General features: G+C 36.6%; 1 protein-coding gene across 1 annotated transcript in view; it reads left to right on the forward strand.

The window, feature by feature from the left end:
- The window catches only part of KIT (KIT proto-oncogene receptor tyrosine kinase), a 132340-nt gene that overhangs the window by 58058 nt on the left and 59856 nt on the right, over positions 1-14426 (forward strand). The window contains exons 3-7 of the mRNA XM_019525864.1: positions 1242-1520; positions 4779-4924; positions 8182-8341; positions 11596-11785; positions 12655-12770. Coding sequence (XP_019381409.1) covers positions 1242-1520; positions 4779-4924; positions 8182-8341; positions 11596-11785; positions 12655-12770 — 891 coding nt within the window. The remainder of the gene's footprint in view (positions 1-1241; positions 1521-4778; positions 4925-8181; positions 8342-11595; positions 11786-12654; positions 12771-14426) is intronic.

A 14426-nucleotide genomic window follows, 5' to 3' on the forward strand; every position in this document is an offset into this window, starting at 1 on the left:
TGCCTGCAGGACCCCTTTCTAGCCCTCATCTTAAAGCTGATCCACTCCACCTTGCATTTGATATTAATTGGATAAAATAGGTGGGGAGTAGTAGAGAAAGTTTCTGCCCCATTAGAAGCAAGGGCCTAGGCTAGAATTCAGAGCCTCTTCTCATCTGGGGCAGTAACCCTCTCATTGAGCCACACAACTTCTGACTTGTTTACTTCCTTTTTTCCCTACATATTTCCCTTTTTGTTGTTCAAGGTGTCAGCTTGAAGAGGAGGGCTAGTAAGGTATCTGGGTACCTGTGACCTGGGGGTTAGAGCATTTTGCTGGCAAGCAAAAGATGCAAGTTCTGCATCTCCCCTTCTGGGTAAGGCAAAATCTAGAATCTGGGTGTCCTACTTCCTGAGCAAGTGTCGTAGCCACTGAATTATTGGACTCCCAGAGGCCATCCTCCTCCTTTCCCCTCCCAGTCTTGGGTATTGCTACAGTTTTAGGACTTACCCAGCCTTATGTGCATGTTTGGGTGAACATGCAGCGCTATGGTACTGCATACCTGGCCGGACCATAGCCCTACTGAGCACGCTCTGTGGGTGAATGGATACTTGTACACCCAGATCTGAATCCCGAGCTATGCGCCAGTACCAAAAAAAGCAGTTATATGAATACGTAACTGCCATCTAGACATGTAAACTAAAACCAGAGTCTGCTTTAGGGTTTTTCTTAGTAACCTAAAAATACCCCAATATTTTAAGGAGAGAGAAGTTGTAAGTTTGGGGTTTCCTTTGCAATGTGTGTTCATTTAGATTAAGTCTTTTTAGAGAAGTGAAAACCATAATTGAGGTTGCTGTTCAGCTTTCACTTGGTCATAAATTTCTGAAAATTCGCCTTTGGGCCAAAAACTTACAGGCCTGTTCTTGGCTCAGGAGTGACCTTAATTTTTTTTTTTACGCTGTGCAAAAAACCAGGTAAAAAAGTAATTTCCTTTTTTTTAAACTGAACAAATAAGGGTTTTTGCACTAACTTTTTAAATGACTGAATTCTAAAATTACTTCACACATTTATAGTGGTACCTGAAATATTTAAATTGTTTTTTTATTAAGGTTTCTCGAGCAGTTTTGTTCAGGCAAACATGACTGCACTATTCAGTTTATTGTTTCAGTGTATAGCTTAATGTATTCTTTGTGCAAAGTGGCAGATAAGGTTTTTGGAACCTTAACATTTGCAGTCTATCTCACAGATTTTTATCTTTCTTCTAGATCCAGACATCCTCTTCCTTGTTGACTCTCTCACCTATGCCAAAGAGGACGAAGATGTTCTTGTGGTGTGTCCATTGACAGATCCAGATGTGTCAAATTTCACTCTGAAAATGTGTTATCGCCCATGGCTGCCCAAGGGTATGGAACTTGTTCCTGATCCCCACAAAGGAATCCTCATAAAAACTGTACAGAGATCATTCAAAGGATGCTACCGGTGCTCAGTACAGAAGAATGGAAGTGAGATAATGTCTGAACCGATTTCTCTGAATGTAAGAGGAGGTAAGCCATTTGAAATATTCTGTATGCATATGGACACACTGATGAATGCCTTAGTAATGTGAATGTTTTCCTTTTCATAGAACTTTTCATGGAAAGCTTTCATTAAATTATGTCAATTTCAGGGTTATTAGATTCTTCACATAATAAAATCAGATATATTTCTAAATTATAATAATATAATTCATAAACTAAATCATAATCACATAATTCTAAATCATAATAATATAATTTCTAAATACAGGCCTAAACAGTTTTTGGCAACAGCTTGAGAGAATTTTCTGATAAGGGGGAGCAAGCTTCAAGCGGACAGGAGGGTATCACATGATGTTTGCCATTGAAACAATTCAGAAGGTCCTGTGCTTTTGTCCATACTGACTTTCATTTAGCTACAAAGAAATGTGAGGACCCAGGATTTTCTAAATCAGGTTCTGGTCCTGAGATAGTTATTGGACACTAGCTTTTTAATTTATTTGCTCTGTTAAAAGTTCAACAGAACCCATTATTCAGTAGTCTTTGGGCATGACTGTCCTGCTAAGTGAATAAACCTGATCACCTTCCTTTTGTCTATGTGATGATTAGAACAAGAGAAACTGATGGTTGGGAAGAATGGCATGTACATCTAATAAATAAGTGCCATGTTTCTTCATATAATAACCATGCTTTTTGTCCAAAATTTTGCTGCCAAAAATTCTGTTGCAGCTGTTCTATGCATTGCTAGATTGAGGAAGTATCACTGTTAAACAACAGTTGTGATTTTGAGTTTGTAAATCCACCCATACTTAATATGATCCAGTGAGCACCCACCTTTTGTATTAACTGTGTGCCAGGGACTCAGGCAGGGTGGAATAGGATTACACTTCGGTGCCTGAATCCACCTAAGTACCTGATAGGAATATAATTTAGCTTTTTAGTTTTGAAGATAATCCGTTTCCCCATGTTTATGGAATACCCACTTTTTTTCTATGTATCACAAGCTGGAAATTATTATACTACATGTCTAAATTGTGACAATGTCAACTTTATACTTTTTGAAGACCATTTCTAGTAAGCCTTTACAGTGTTTCTGTGAGGTAATTATACAGGTATTTGATGCACATTTTATAGATTCATTTAAATAATTTGCCTAACATTACACATCAGCCAGTAGCAGGTGGAATTCAGGAATGCACATTCCCAGTCATTTGAACCATAAGTCAAGGATCTAATCTCATATAACATATGAGATATAAATTAAGTGACAGAGCTTCACTTTTCAACAGCTGGAATTGTGACCTTATTCAGCACTGCCCATCCAAGCTGTCACCTCTTCCCAAACTTTTTCCTGTATGCCTAGCTGCATTTTAAAAGGAAGAGTAGGTGCGGGAACAGAGTCCAGAGAACTTAGTGCATTTGACAGCTGGCTAGTTGCAAGGAATCTGTAGAGTTCATGGGACTCTGAAGTATTATCTAGATAGAGCATCCTTCTCCACTGCCACTTTGAGTGCTTAAAGCTTCTAGCATGTGCTGGTGGGGCCTGTGATGTCCTTGTCCTTGACCTCTGGTCTGTGCTCACTGAGCAGCTTTAAATGAAATTTCAAAATAAAGGGTTTTTAATGAATGAAACATAGAACTACATAGTATATTCAGTATAACCTCAGTGAGGCCCATATCTTAGTAGTAAATTTAGTTTATTGCTTGCTGCTTCCATAGTTTCACTGGCTTACAGACTTTGCATTAGAAATGCATAACAGCATTGCCCACATGTTTCAGGGATAGGGATGGAGGAAAGACTGCCATTTTTTAAATTAGAAAAATTGAAAAAAAGTCAAGCTTTTGACACTCAAAGACATGGAAGATGACACTTTATATTTTGAAGCTTTTGCTATTGGTTAAGATTTGCATCTTTTACCCTTTCAGCCAGATGCAGCTTTAAATTTGAAGGTAGAATAGTTGAATTTCTTAATCAACACCCCAATAACCGTTGATGGCCATTTTCTGCTCTGTTGCACAGGGTTCTAACATGCATCTTCACTTCCAGTATCACTGGTGGTAGCATATTAGTTTAATGCTTCTGCTAATATAAACAACATTAAAACAGGTAACGAGGTTCACTTTACAATTGCTCTCCATTAGATTTAAGGACCCATTAAGATAAAAGAGTGCTGTTTCCAGTTTTATTTTAGTTATTGTTTCAGGTTGCCTGAAAAATTAGGCAGATACAAGTCCATTGGCTTACTTTTGAAAGGTTATCTTATCAAGCAGAAGAACTAGTACTTAAATAAAAAGCTTAATTTGTTGAGCAGTTATTTAAACAGTTTGCATAACAAGTGCAGTTATGCAGACTTTTTTGTGTGATTAAAGAATTGCCTGATACAGAAAATCGTGTTCCTAGGAAAAGTTTCCTTACTATGATTAATATTAAATGTTAGTATCAGGCTTCCTTATAAGCAGTGTTTTGGAAACTGAGGATGATTGTTATTTCAGTTTGTGAAGCCAGGGCTTTTCAGATGTTTTATTATTTTGCTATTGTACTGTTGTGTTTCATTAACTGTTAGCATGTCACAAAAGTATTCCCATTCTATACCAACTTCCTCTTGTCTCTTGGGTACTATAAAATATGCTTGGGAAGATGTCATTTAGTTGAGAACCAATCTGATTATTTATTGGCCTCTATAGCCTTTCCTAGTAGAGAGATTCATTAAATATATTACTTTTTGAGGTGTCCCTCTGAAGTTTTACATGTCCTAGATTTCTTTTCAAGTAGGTGGTAGAACCAGGAATAGAATTCCTACCTGTATATAAGTGTCATTCTTGGCACCTTAAATGACCAAAAATGCCATGCAGATGACTGAAATGACCAGATACTTAAATGACCGGAAAGGGAACAGAAGGTCACTCTAAACTAACAAGTAGATGTTATATTTTAAACATTATATTTGATTTTGCTTTATAATTCCATAGTACCCATAATTCTAACAGCATCTCTTTTTTAGCTGTAGACTATAACATTTTATTGTAATAGAATACAAATGCATAGTTGATAGTTAAATATTGTCCAAGTTTATTCATGCAAACAGCAAAAATTCAGTAAGTGTTTCCTTACTCTAAGTATAGTTCAAAAGGGGACAGAAATGAAAATATTCTTGGAGCAAAAGCCAAAGAGGACCTCTAGGTTTCAGACTTCACTGGGAGGCTAATTACTTGGGTTGGTTTTTTTTTAATCCCTTTCAAAGGCTGTGAAGGTAATGAAAAATAATGTACTCTTAAATTGTTTTTCAGTTCCCAGAGCCTGTCCAAATGTCACTGTATCCAAACAAACCCAGCTTCTCAAAGAAGGAGAAAAATTTGAAGTTGCATGCACAATAAATGATATAGATAGCACTGTGAGTGCCTCTTGGACTCAGCCTTGGACTCATAGAAATGTGGTGAGTTCATTTCAGTCTTAACTAATGTGCAAAATGCAGTTCAAAGAACAACGGGACCTTGGTAATATACTTGCTAATAGAACATCTTTGAAGCAGTGTTTTGAGAACATGACACTCAGCCAGTTTCAGTCTGTTGCCCTTTTTAGTTAGGGCAGGACTGTTCTGTTCCTACAGCACCATGCAGAGATGGGAGGTGCACTGGGGACCCTCCTGTGTGGCTTCACTACACTATGAGAAAAGAGGTGTAAATAGCCATGGGCTCCTATACATATGCTGGAGCAGTCTCCAGCATGAGTTGTATCAGCATCTGTGCTGAAAAATGGCGGTGGGGATGCTTTAACTAAAGCTTGTCAAACGAACTTTAGTTAAAGTGTCCCTGCCACCATTTTTCAGCGTGGGGATGCTGATGCATGTGATGCTCTGGGTGCTTTAATTACCGCAGCTCTTAGAACTATTTTAATTAAAGCACACCCCCCACACACACACACAAACCTCCAAGAGCATGTCTGTAAATGCCTCATGTTAGTCTGACATCAAGTAGAAGGCAGGGTATATATTCACTATATCTACTTTGGTTAATCTACAAGTTGCAAACCTACCATGCCTTCTACTTTACTACTTTATTTGTAACAGCACAGGGGTAGGCTGTGTGGCCAGTATTAGCAAACCTGAGCATATGAAGTTAAATCTGAAAATCAGGCAACTATGTTAGGATATCAGAACTACTGAGCACTTTCAGATCTCATTAAAGTGAATAGTAGCTGCAAGGGATCAACATATGGACTGTCAATTACACATCCCATTAACAGTAAAAGACCTGCCAATTAGCATGAGATTGTGTGCTGCAGGAGTAGCAGTCAGTTTTTATAGGAGCTTTTAATTTGTCTAAATTACATAATGTACCTTTTTGTTCTAAAAAACAAAGAGCAGACCAGTGAACATGTTTGAAAATATTGGCTGTAGCTCATGAGTGCCTTAAATTACCAACTTCCATTACCAAACTTTTTTGGCAAATAGAAGCTCTTAGAAACAGAAGTGATTTTTTTTCTCCCTACACAAAGTATGCATTGCCAACTTCTTGTAAAGAAATTCAGTATAGTCTAGCAACTGTATATTAAAATATATTTCATAAAAAAGGGTCTAACTGGTGTCACTGGCTTGTCTTTTTACAACATGTTTACTCTTCAGGGTACATCTTGTCAGTTAAATGAATTAAAAGCTCCTATGAAGAGTTTCTACTGCTTCTGCAGCATACATTCCCATGCCAATTGGCAGGTCTTTTACTGTTAATGGTAATGACTGGAATATATAATTTGCAGTCCATGTGTGCAAAGAAAAAAAAGGCTTCTGTGATATTGTGATGTTAGATAAATCACATAACCTCAGGCAATATGTGCTGGATACTATTTCCCTTGGGTTCCCCATGCCATTTCTAGCTAATCCATTGGTGCTGGCAGAATTTCTATCACTAAGTGCTTATCTGTTGGGAAATCCTAGCTCATGGTTCCAGAGGTTATGAATGCCTAAATGACATGCTGGTTGTATGGGACTTGCAGATGGGGCTTTTGGTAGCATGCCAAGGTCATTTGTAAATCTTTCATTTGAGAACTTTCTTTTTTTCTTTTCTTTCTTTTTTGCTTGATTGTGGTAAGATTGAGGTCTTTTCTTGCCCACTTTTTCATGTTTGGCTGCTTCATATTTTTATGAATAAAAATCCACATGGAAAATATTTTTTCCCAAATGAGTTTGACCTTTCAGTCTTGTTTGGTAAATACAAGAGGATGTGATCTTGTAAATGTCCAATATCAAATTAAATTTTATACTGGAACAGCTAGAAAACAAAATATTAATGCATTTAAATAGAGGCAAAATTGCATTTTGTCCTGAATAGGTCAGAGTAAAAAATATTCACTTCTTTCATGATTGGTAATAGTTGTTGCTGCTTTTGAGAGAAAAATCTATTCCAAGCAAGTTTGTCTATATAGTCTAACTCCTACTTAAAATACACAATCATTATGATAAGAAAGGGGAAATTAGAGCATTCTTAAATATATGAAATTCATCTTTGGCAACTCCAAAAACTGAAAATCTTTTCATTAACTAATCAAAATGAAAAATAAATCAGCACTGAGCTTGAATTAATCTAATATCCATGTGTACTTTTTCCCAATTTAATAGGTGATTTCCACAAAAAGATGGTACCCATCTAAAATAATGTTTTAATTATGGCCCTAGCACCTAGAAATAATCTTCAACATAGCAAGTACTTGAGAGGAAACCTTCAGTTTGCCCAGAAAGTTAATAAATGTAGATTCTGCCAGACCAAGGACAAAAATGTAAGGAGTTTCTCTCTCTCTCTCTGGAATACATAGCATCCTAACAAGCATCTCTTGTCTATTTTGAGGGACCTCCAGCCAGAGCATTAATATTGAGCCCAGCTGTGGTAGAATAATCGTGAAGAGAACTGGTTCCTCCTATAACTGGGTCTTAAACAACTTAGCATTTCATAGTTTAAAACCAGCACCTTAAAATGTTCTTGAATGGTGCATCTCACTTTAGTCCAGATATCATGTTCTGTAGTATGCTCAGCTTCTAAACAAGGTCAACGCAAAGGGTAGCAGTGTACCCTCCATACATAAGAACTAGAACTAGTTTACTGTAAGTAGAAGCTTGCTTTCTGCAGAATCTGAATTTTTCTTGGTACTGTATTAGAAAATTACCCAAAGTGAACCCAATCTGACTGGCCCGCATGACACCAGTGTAACAAATATCAATACTTGGGTACATTTGGATTTTGACTTTGACTGGGGCTCATATCTATTCATGTGGCACTCTGTAAACATGTGAACAGATTGGATTTCCTGCCTGAGGAGCTACAAATCTAATCACAAGGTGCTGTGTGTCCTCAAGTCCCACTGAACTCATTTGGGTTGAGAGTTTTCATGATCTTATAAAGTTGAACACAGTGAAGCACAACACTGTAAGAGTGTATGAGTTAGTTTTGATGAAGAGGGAAAATAAAGAACAAAGGGAAGGGAATTTAGTTTTATGAAGTGCATTATTTTTCAAGGACAGCTGATCATGTAGTTGTTATGTATGGAGAAGATCCAGTGACAGGTTTGTCATGATGCCTTATTATTCTGGTTTAAAGTTATGAATATTAATATAGTGAAGTTATAATTACTTCTATTTTTAATTTATCTAGGAAAGACACTGCATACACAGTATTTTAGATGTTAATTGTTTTTTACCAACAGAATGTTTCAAGCAAAAGCAAGAATGTGGGTGATTATGGATATGTAAGGAAATTAACATTGAGCATCAGTTCAGTGGGAGTTAATGATTTTGGAGTATTCATATGCCAAGCAGAAAATGCTTTCGGAAAATCCAAAGCCACAGTAACCTTGAATGTTCTAGGTAAATACTTCTTGGAGAAATGTAACATTTTTAACAGTTATAGAAACTTTACAACCTTCACCTTTTAAAACATTGACTAATAGAGGCTTTTATTAAAATGTATTGTACTTTGGTGCTGTGTTGAAAGAAAAAGATTAAGTCTTTTTGAGTATTATTTCTTCTTTAATTACTATAACTTAAGGTATGTCAATGGTTTGCTTTTCTATCTAATATGAGTTTCCAGTGTTTCCATCTCTCTGGTTCATGCACTCTTAACTAGTTCAATTTTAAAACTAATTTAATCTTAATGAAGCTCATAATTTACGTTTCTTCATCTTCTTACCCACTTTACAATGGAACTGTATGCTGGAACTTTGCCTCCAACTATGGTTCTTGCCTCAAGCCATCTTGCTAATATGCAGAATTATTACTAATCCTACAGAAGTTTGCCTTAATATTACACCTCCGCTTGAATAGTTTTAGCAGCCCATTGCAGGATTTTCTGTTAGATCTATTGGACACACTAATGTGTCATTTGATGGAGAAGGCACATATTTATCTTTATTAAATAAAGTCCTAATTGGGAGAAATCTTGGCACATAAAAAAAGAATAGAGTTTATTTCCCTTGTAGTTGCTATGTATTTTACAATAAATAGGACCTTGGTCCAAAGCTCCCTGAAGTCAGTGGAGAGTCCCATTTACTGACGTTGGACTTAAAAGCAGACAAATACTCTTACTGTGCTTTGTTTATTAACTGGCTGCATTGAAAGGACTATTTAGACCTCAAATATTGTCTATTAAATTTTATGACATGCAGTGCTTTTTAAATATTAAAAACCACCATAAGTGCTAATTTGCTAAATTGATTAGGGACATATTAGCATAGTTAGCAAGAGAATTCTAAGCAAGTCTTTGTAATTGGCTGAAATATTTTCATTTCCTCAGCTTCAAAAGATGTAGAAACTGAAGAGAATATAGCCATCAAACCTCAGTATTTCATTATATAGTGATTAGTTGGACATCCACTTGTTCTTTTTAAAAGCAGGTTTTCAGTCAAAAATATACCATTACAAATCTGCTTTTCATGGCTCTCCCTACTGCTTCAAAAGAAGCAAAAATGCAATACATTTGTGATGCAGATTATTAGCTGGTGCAAATCAGCACAGTTCTACTGACTTTAGTACCACTAACCTATTTATACTAGATGAAGATTTGGCTGATCATTTTGATGCATGTTTTCCTTAGATTCCAGTATAAGAAACAAAGCTGGTTATGAGTGTTTATAATAAAGGAAGGGCGGCTGTTTAATACAATGTTTCTTATTACTACTAAGAATGCAAATGCAGAACTGAATCACTCATGATATTTTTGTGAAATACAGAAAAAAGCAGGCTTGCCCTGTGTTGTATTTAATTAAGTGTGAATGACTTTATAAAACCCAGAAAATATTTTCAGTCAGAAAAATACCTATATGATTTGTTTTTATAAAACCAAAATTTTTAAGTATTAGTTACAAGCTAGAATCTTTTATTTTCAAGGCAGTAATATTATTTCTTGAGTTTTTCATACAATCATAGAGAAGTAGGGTCTCCACAGGTCATCTAATCCAACTCCTTGCCTGAGGCAGCATCATCCCTCTTCAAACCATCCTGTACAAATCTATTGTCTAACCTCCTAGCAAAACCATCCAGTCAGCCCTGACACAACAGAATACTTAACATCCTAACCTACCATAGGTAAAGCAGGGGGACCAACCTTCTGCTGCTCTAAAAGTTGTTAAAATATGCTTCAGAGATCTCACAAATAAAGCCTCTTCCACTGCTCCCCACAAAGAGCAAGTTAACCACCCCCAGTCAACTATTTTAAATCCAACAGCCTCTTTTGGATTTATTTTTTTTACTATGAATTGTCAGACAGGCTACTGTTTTTCTTTATTGTGTCAGCTCTCTACATCAGAGAAGTCATATATATAAAATACCTGACAGATCCTTTTGAATGTGTCAGGCACTACTTTAATATGCTTTTTTATGTTAGCTAAAAGGCGTAGAAGAAATAAGATGTATTTTGGTAAATGTCTTGCTTTTTTTTAAAGTTGATTATCTAACATATAAGCAGTTTCTAAAAATCTGTTTTGGGTATTGGCAGCTTAATCACTGAATTTTATTTGCAAATTTCTATATATAATCTTAAACTTAGCTTCAAAGAAGGATGGAATGTTTCTATAGGGTATACAAAAACTGAATTTGGGAAGGGGAAAAAAACCTCATGTTTTAGCATCGAACTAATTTCTCCCTTCAGGAGCAGATTTTATCATACTTGTCCCCTGTGGGGTTTGAGCCTTCTCTGGAACATCTGCAGAAGTGATTTGCACTTCTCAGAGCTATTGACTTTGGTGTGGCTATTCATGAGCAAAGGTCCAAATAGGCAAAGCACCTTGTAAGCTAAGATCTAACTTGTGTGATAACTTTTATGGAACATGAGCTACCAGCAAACAAGTTTTCTCATAGCACAGTTTCTCTGTCAGATGGACCAAAACTGGCAGTGCACAGATGAATTAATGTAGGATTGAAGAATTTGTCTTTTAAAATGGGTACTATTAAGGTTGATGGATTTATTAATGAAATGAAAACCATCTTAGTAAAGATGTTGCTGTCTGTGATATTTCAGAATGTAAGTTCATGGTGATAAATGGTATCTGCCAAGCTAAGGATTAAGACACAGCAGTAGATGAACAGAAATGCCTTCATTTGTGAGGATTGTATCTAGACATGTGGACGCAACATTTTTTCTCTAATTATGACTTGTAATTGCTTCATTTGTAATGCAATTCTTAATTACACATGACAGTGAAAAAATTAAATTCTGAAGCATTAAATTCATTGTCATAAATGATCAATTTGTCTTGCTTTTGTTCTCTATATTTCTTAGCCAGCAACAAATCAAGGACTGTGATTATGGAAAGATTTAACTAAGTGAGTAAAGTTAAGTACACACTTAAGTTTTCCCAGGAGTTAAGGCATGGATATTCAGATTTATGATCAGAAGATTAAATTACTCTGGTAAAAGCAGCTGGAGATTTCTCAACGTTTGACTCTTAAGTTGTCATCTATTTCTGTGTATATCTAGTGGTGTTGGCTTTAGCACACCACCTCTAAAACAAGGGTTCCTGTTTCATAGGTTGATGGATCACAGCCTTAGTAGTAGTGAATGGTGTATTACAATACTGAAAAAATGGGCAAAAAATATTTAAAATTGTTTCTCTTATTACCATCAGATAAAGGATTTGTCAGTTTGTCTACTCCGAACGAAACAACGTTAGTCATAGATGCTGGAAAAAATCTAAATTTAGTTGTTTATTGTGAGGCATATCCAAAACCTGAAGAACAAGTGTGGATGTATATGAATGAAACATTACAAAATTCATCTGATCATTCTGTCCGCTTCAAGGATTTGGGCAATAACAGGTAATATGAATGACTGTAAGCATGAGAGATACTGGAATCTTTCCACAGAAGGTGAAGGTGAAGAGATGCAAAAAAAATTCTGTTTTTTCCAATCCCAAAAGGACTGGGGGAAGAGAAATGGCCAGTCAATGCTTCTGTGACAGATTGGGGTATAGGCTCATTGTGCTTTGTGATTCATGCCTCCAACTCTGTGGTCCAGGACCACCATTTTTGCTGCTCTGACTGCCATTGAATTGTGGATGGTAACATAAAAGCTCCCTAGTTTGTGCCAGTTATGGTCTTTGTGTTCATTCTGTTGTGCCTGTTGAGTGTATTTCCTAGTACACTTGTTTGTGCTCCAAGGTTGAGTACTTGCTGTGAACCCAGAGTGCGTATGTACCCATAATATATATGTACTGCTGCAAAACATTTTGGCTCATTTTCTCAGTGGGGTTTTCTTTTTGTGCAAGGGTAGGATTCAGCCCTCTGGGCTTTAAATATGGTAGAGCTTGGTTTAGAACATAAACTGTGACACAAACAATCTGTTTAATTTACATTCAGAATATCTTTTAAGTTAACTGCACCATGTTAGCAACTGTTCTTTCTTACCCTTATGGCTTGTCTATGTGGGGAAGTTACAACATAGTAAATGAAGGTGCAAAGTAATACAGAGTTGGTCTGGATTGGTTCCCTGTGTAGACACTTGTACTCCTCACTGGAGTAGACTATCGTACACAAAGATACTTTAGACTGAGTGTCTGTATAGATAGTTAGCACAGATTAGTGCACTCTGAAGTGATGTGTTAGTTTTCTATGCAGTGATTTCTTGCATAGATAAATCCCCAGTAAGTAATAAGCCTAGCAGCGTTTAATGCCGCCTTCTTTTACAGCTATGTGAATGAGCTTCACCTTACCCGATTAAAAGGAACAGAAGGAGGCACGTACACATTTCTTGCATCCAATTCTGATGCCAACTCCTCTATAACATTTAGCGTCTATGTGAAAAGTAAGTAAAAATGAACAGTATGAAATATTTCATTATTTGATGATCACATTTTACAAAACATAATGTAGGTACAAGATGTCACAATGTAGTTCAGCATATGAGATTTTTATCACAGAATAACTGCTGTAAAGCTAGGTAAATGTCAACATATAAATGCACAGGATACTTGTGCAGGAGCATTTTGTCATGCATGAATTAATTTCTAAGGAATACACCTCCCTAAGCATCCTCATAATGGAATTCCAGAGGGTAAGCATAAAGCAGCTTTAAAAAATTGATGTGTTTATATTGGGGGGTGGTACCTCAGCACCTGAATAGGTGTCCTCAAAAACAAAGCCCGTCCCCATAAGTCTCCAGCAATTTAGGGTGGAGAAGGATATCTTAAAGGATTAGATATCCAATTTGCATTTTTGATAGTTGGTTTAAACTCTTAATTGTCAAAAATTAAGTTGTATAAAATTTTAAAAAATCTTTTCAAAGGAATCATTGCATCTGTTCATGCACATAGGGATAGATTCTGTTGTACCTATTAGGTGTATAAGTGGACTTCAGCCCCACGTGTGATCCTATTCTGTGCTGTTCTATGTCCTTGAAAAGCAGCCAGTTTAAAAGGTGGGTGGGTCTTCCTATTCCTTGCTGCTTTCTCATGAGTTAATCTGGAGGGTTAAATAAAGGTGTATCACAAAGTAGATGCATTGATGAATTTTTAGGGATTTGAACAAGGTGAAATAGAATTGCACATTGGCTCTTAAATCTACTTAGATGCCCAGTAGGTGGAATAGAATCTGGCCCATAGTGGCCTTCACTCATCCACAACTACATCTGCACAATAATAAGCACCTGGGTGTTTTCAACAAAGGTCTGCATAATTAAGTTATTCCCAGAAAGATCTTACAAAAAAGTTTAGTTTCAAAACCACATTCTTCAGGACAAATGCTAAACTTCAAAATGTATGAAGAGAAATCTTTAGGGAACTCTTCTCTTCCCAGTGAAACCGTTTTGTAAGAGAACTTCATGCTCAGCAGACATATATTGTAATGAAGATCCAGTTTTATTAAACTAAAAGCAACAGAGGATTGGAGGGAACTAAGGAGAAAGGAGAGTTCTTGTTCTCATTTTCGTACAAACTGAATTGCAAAGGAAATGACTTGTTCATTTTAAGGTAGCATTGGAGTGACGGTATAATCTTGATAGTCCAGGAAATGTGTAGGAGGCACAGATTTTTGTAAGCGGTATCTTTTATTGGACTGACTGCATGTTGGGAGAAAAATTGAGGCACGCTTTCAGGCATAAAGTGCTATTCCTCAGGTCAAAGAAAGAAGCAGACAAGGCTCAGGTAAGTAACAAGTAGCACAATGACCCAGTAAAACTCCAGGTGTAAATAAAAACAGTGGGCATTTATACACATACCTTTCTGTCCCATGACACGCCAGAGATCTGCTGCTTTGGAGCAGACTTGACTAATCGAGTCTGTTCCTCATGCAAGCTGACATGCACTGCGCTGTGCTGTGTACAGTTGTATAAACAGTGAAATGTGTATCATCACACAGAAAATGGCGGTGGTGCATTTTTGAACTAAAGCAGCTCCAACATGTTTTAGTTCAAAAGTGCCCCGCTGCCATTTTCTTTGCGCTGACACATTTTGCTGCTTATACA

Source organism: Gavialis gangeticus, unplaced genomic scaffold (assembly GCF_001723915.1).
Source record: "Gavialis gangeticus isolate Ggan-Ray unplaced genomic scaffold, GavGan_comp1, whole genome shotgun sequence".
Lineage (NCBI taxonomy): Eukaryota > Metazoa > Chordata > Crocodylia > Gavialidae > Gavialis > Gavialis gangeticus.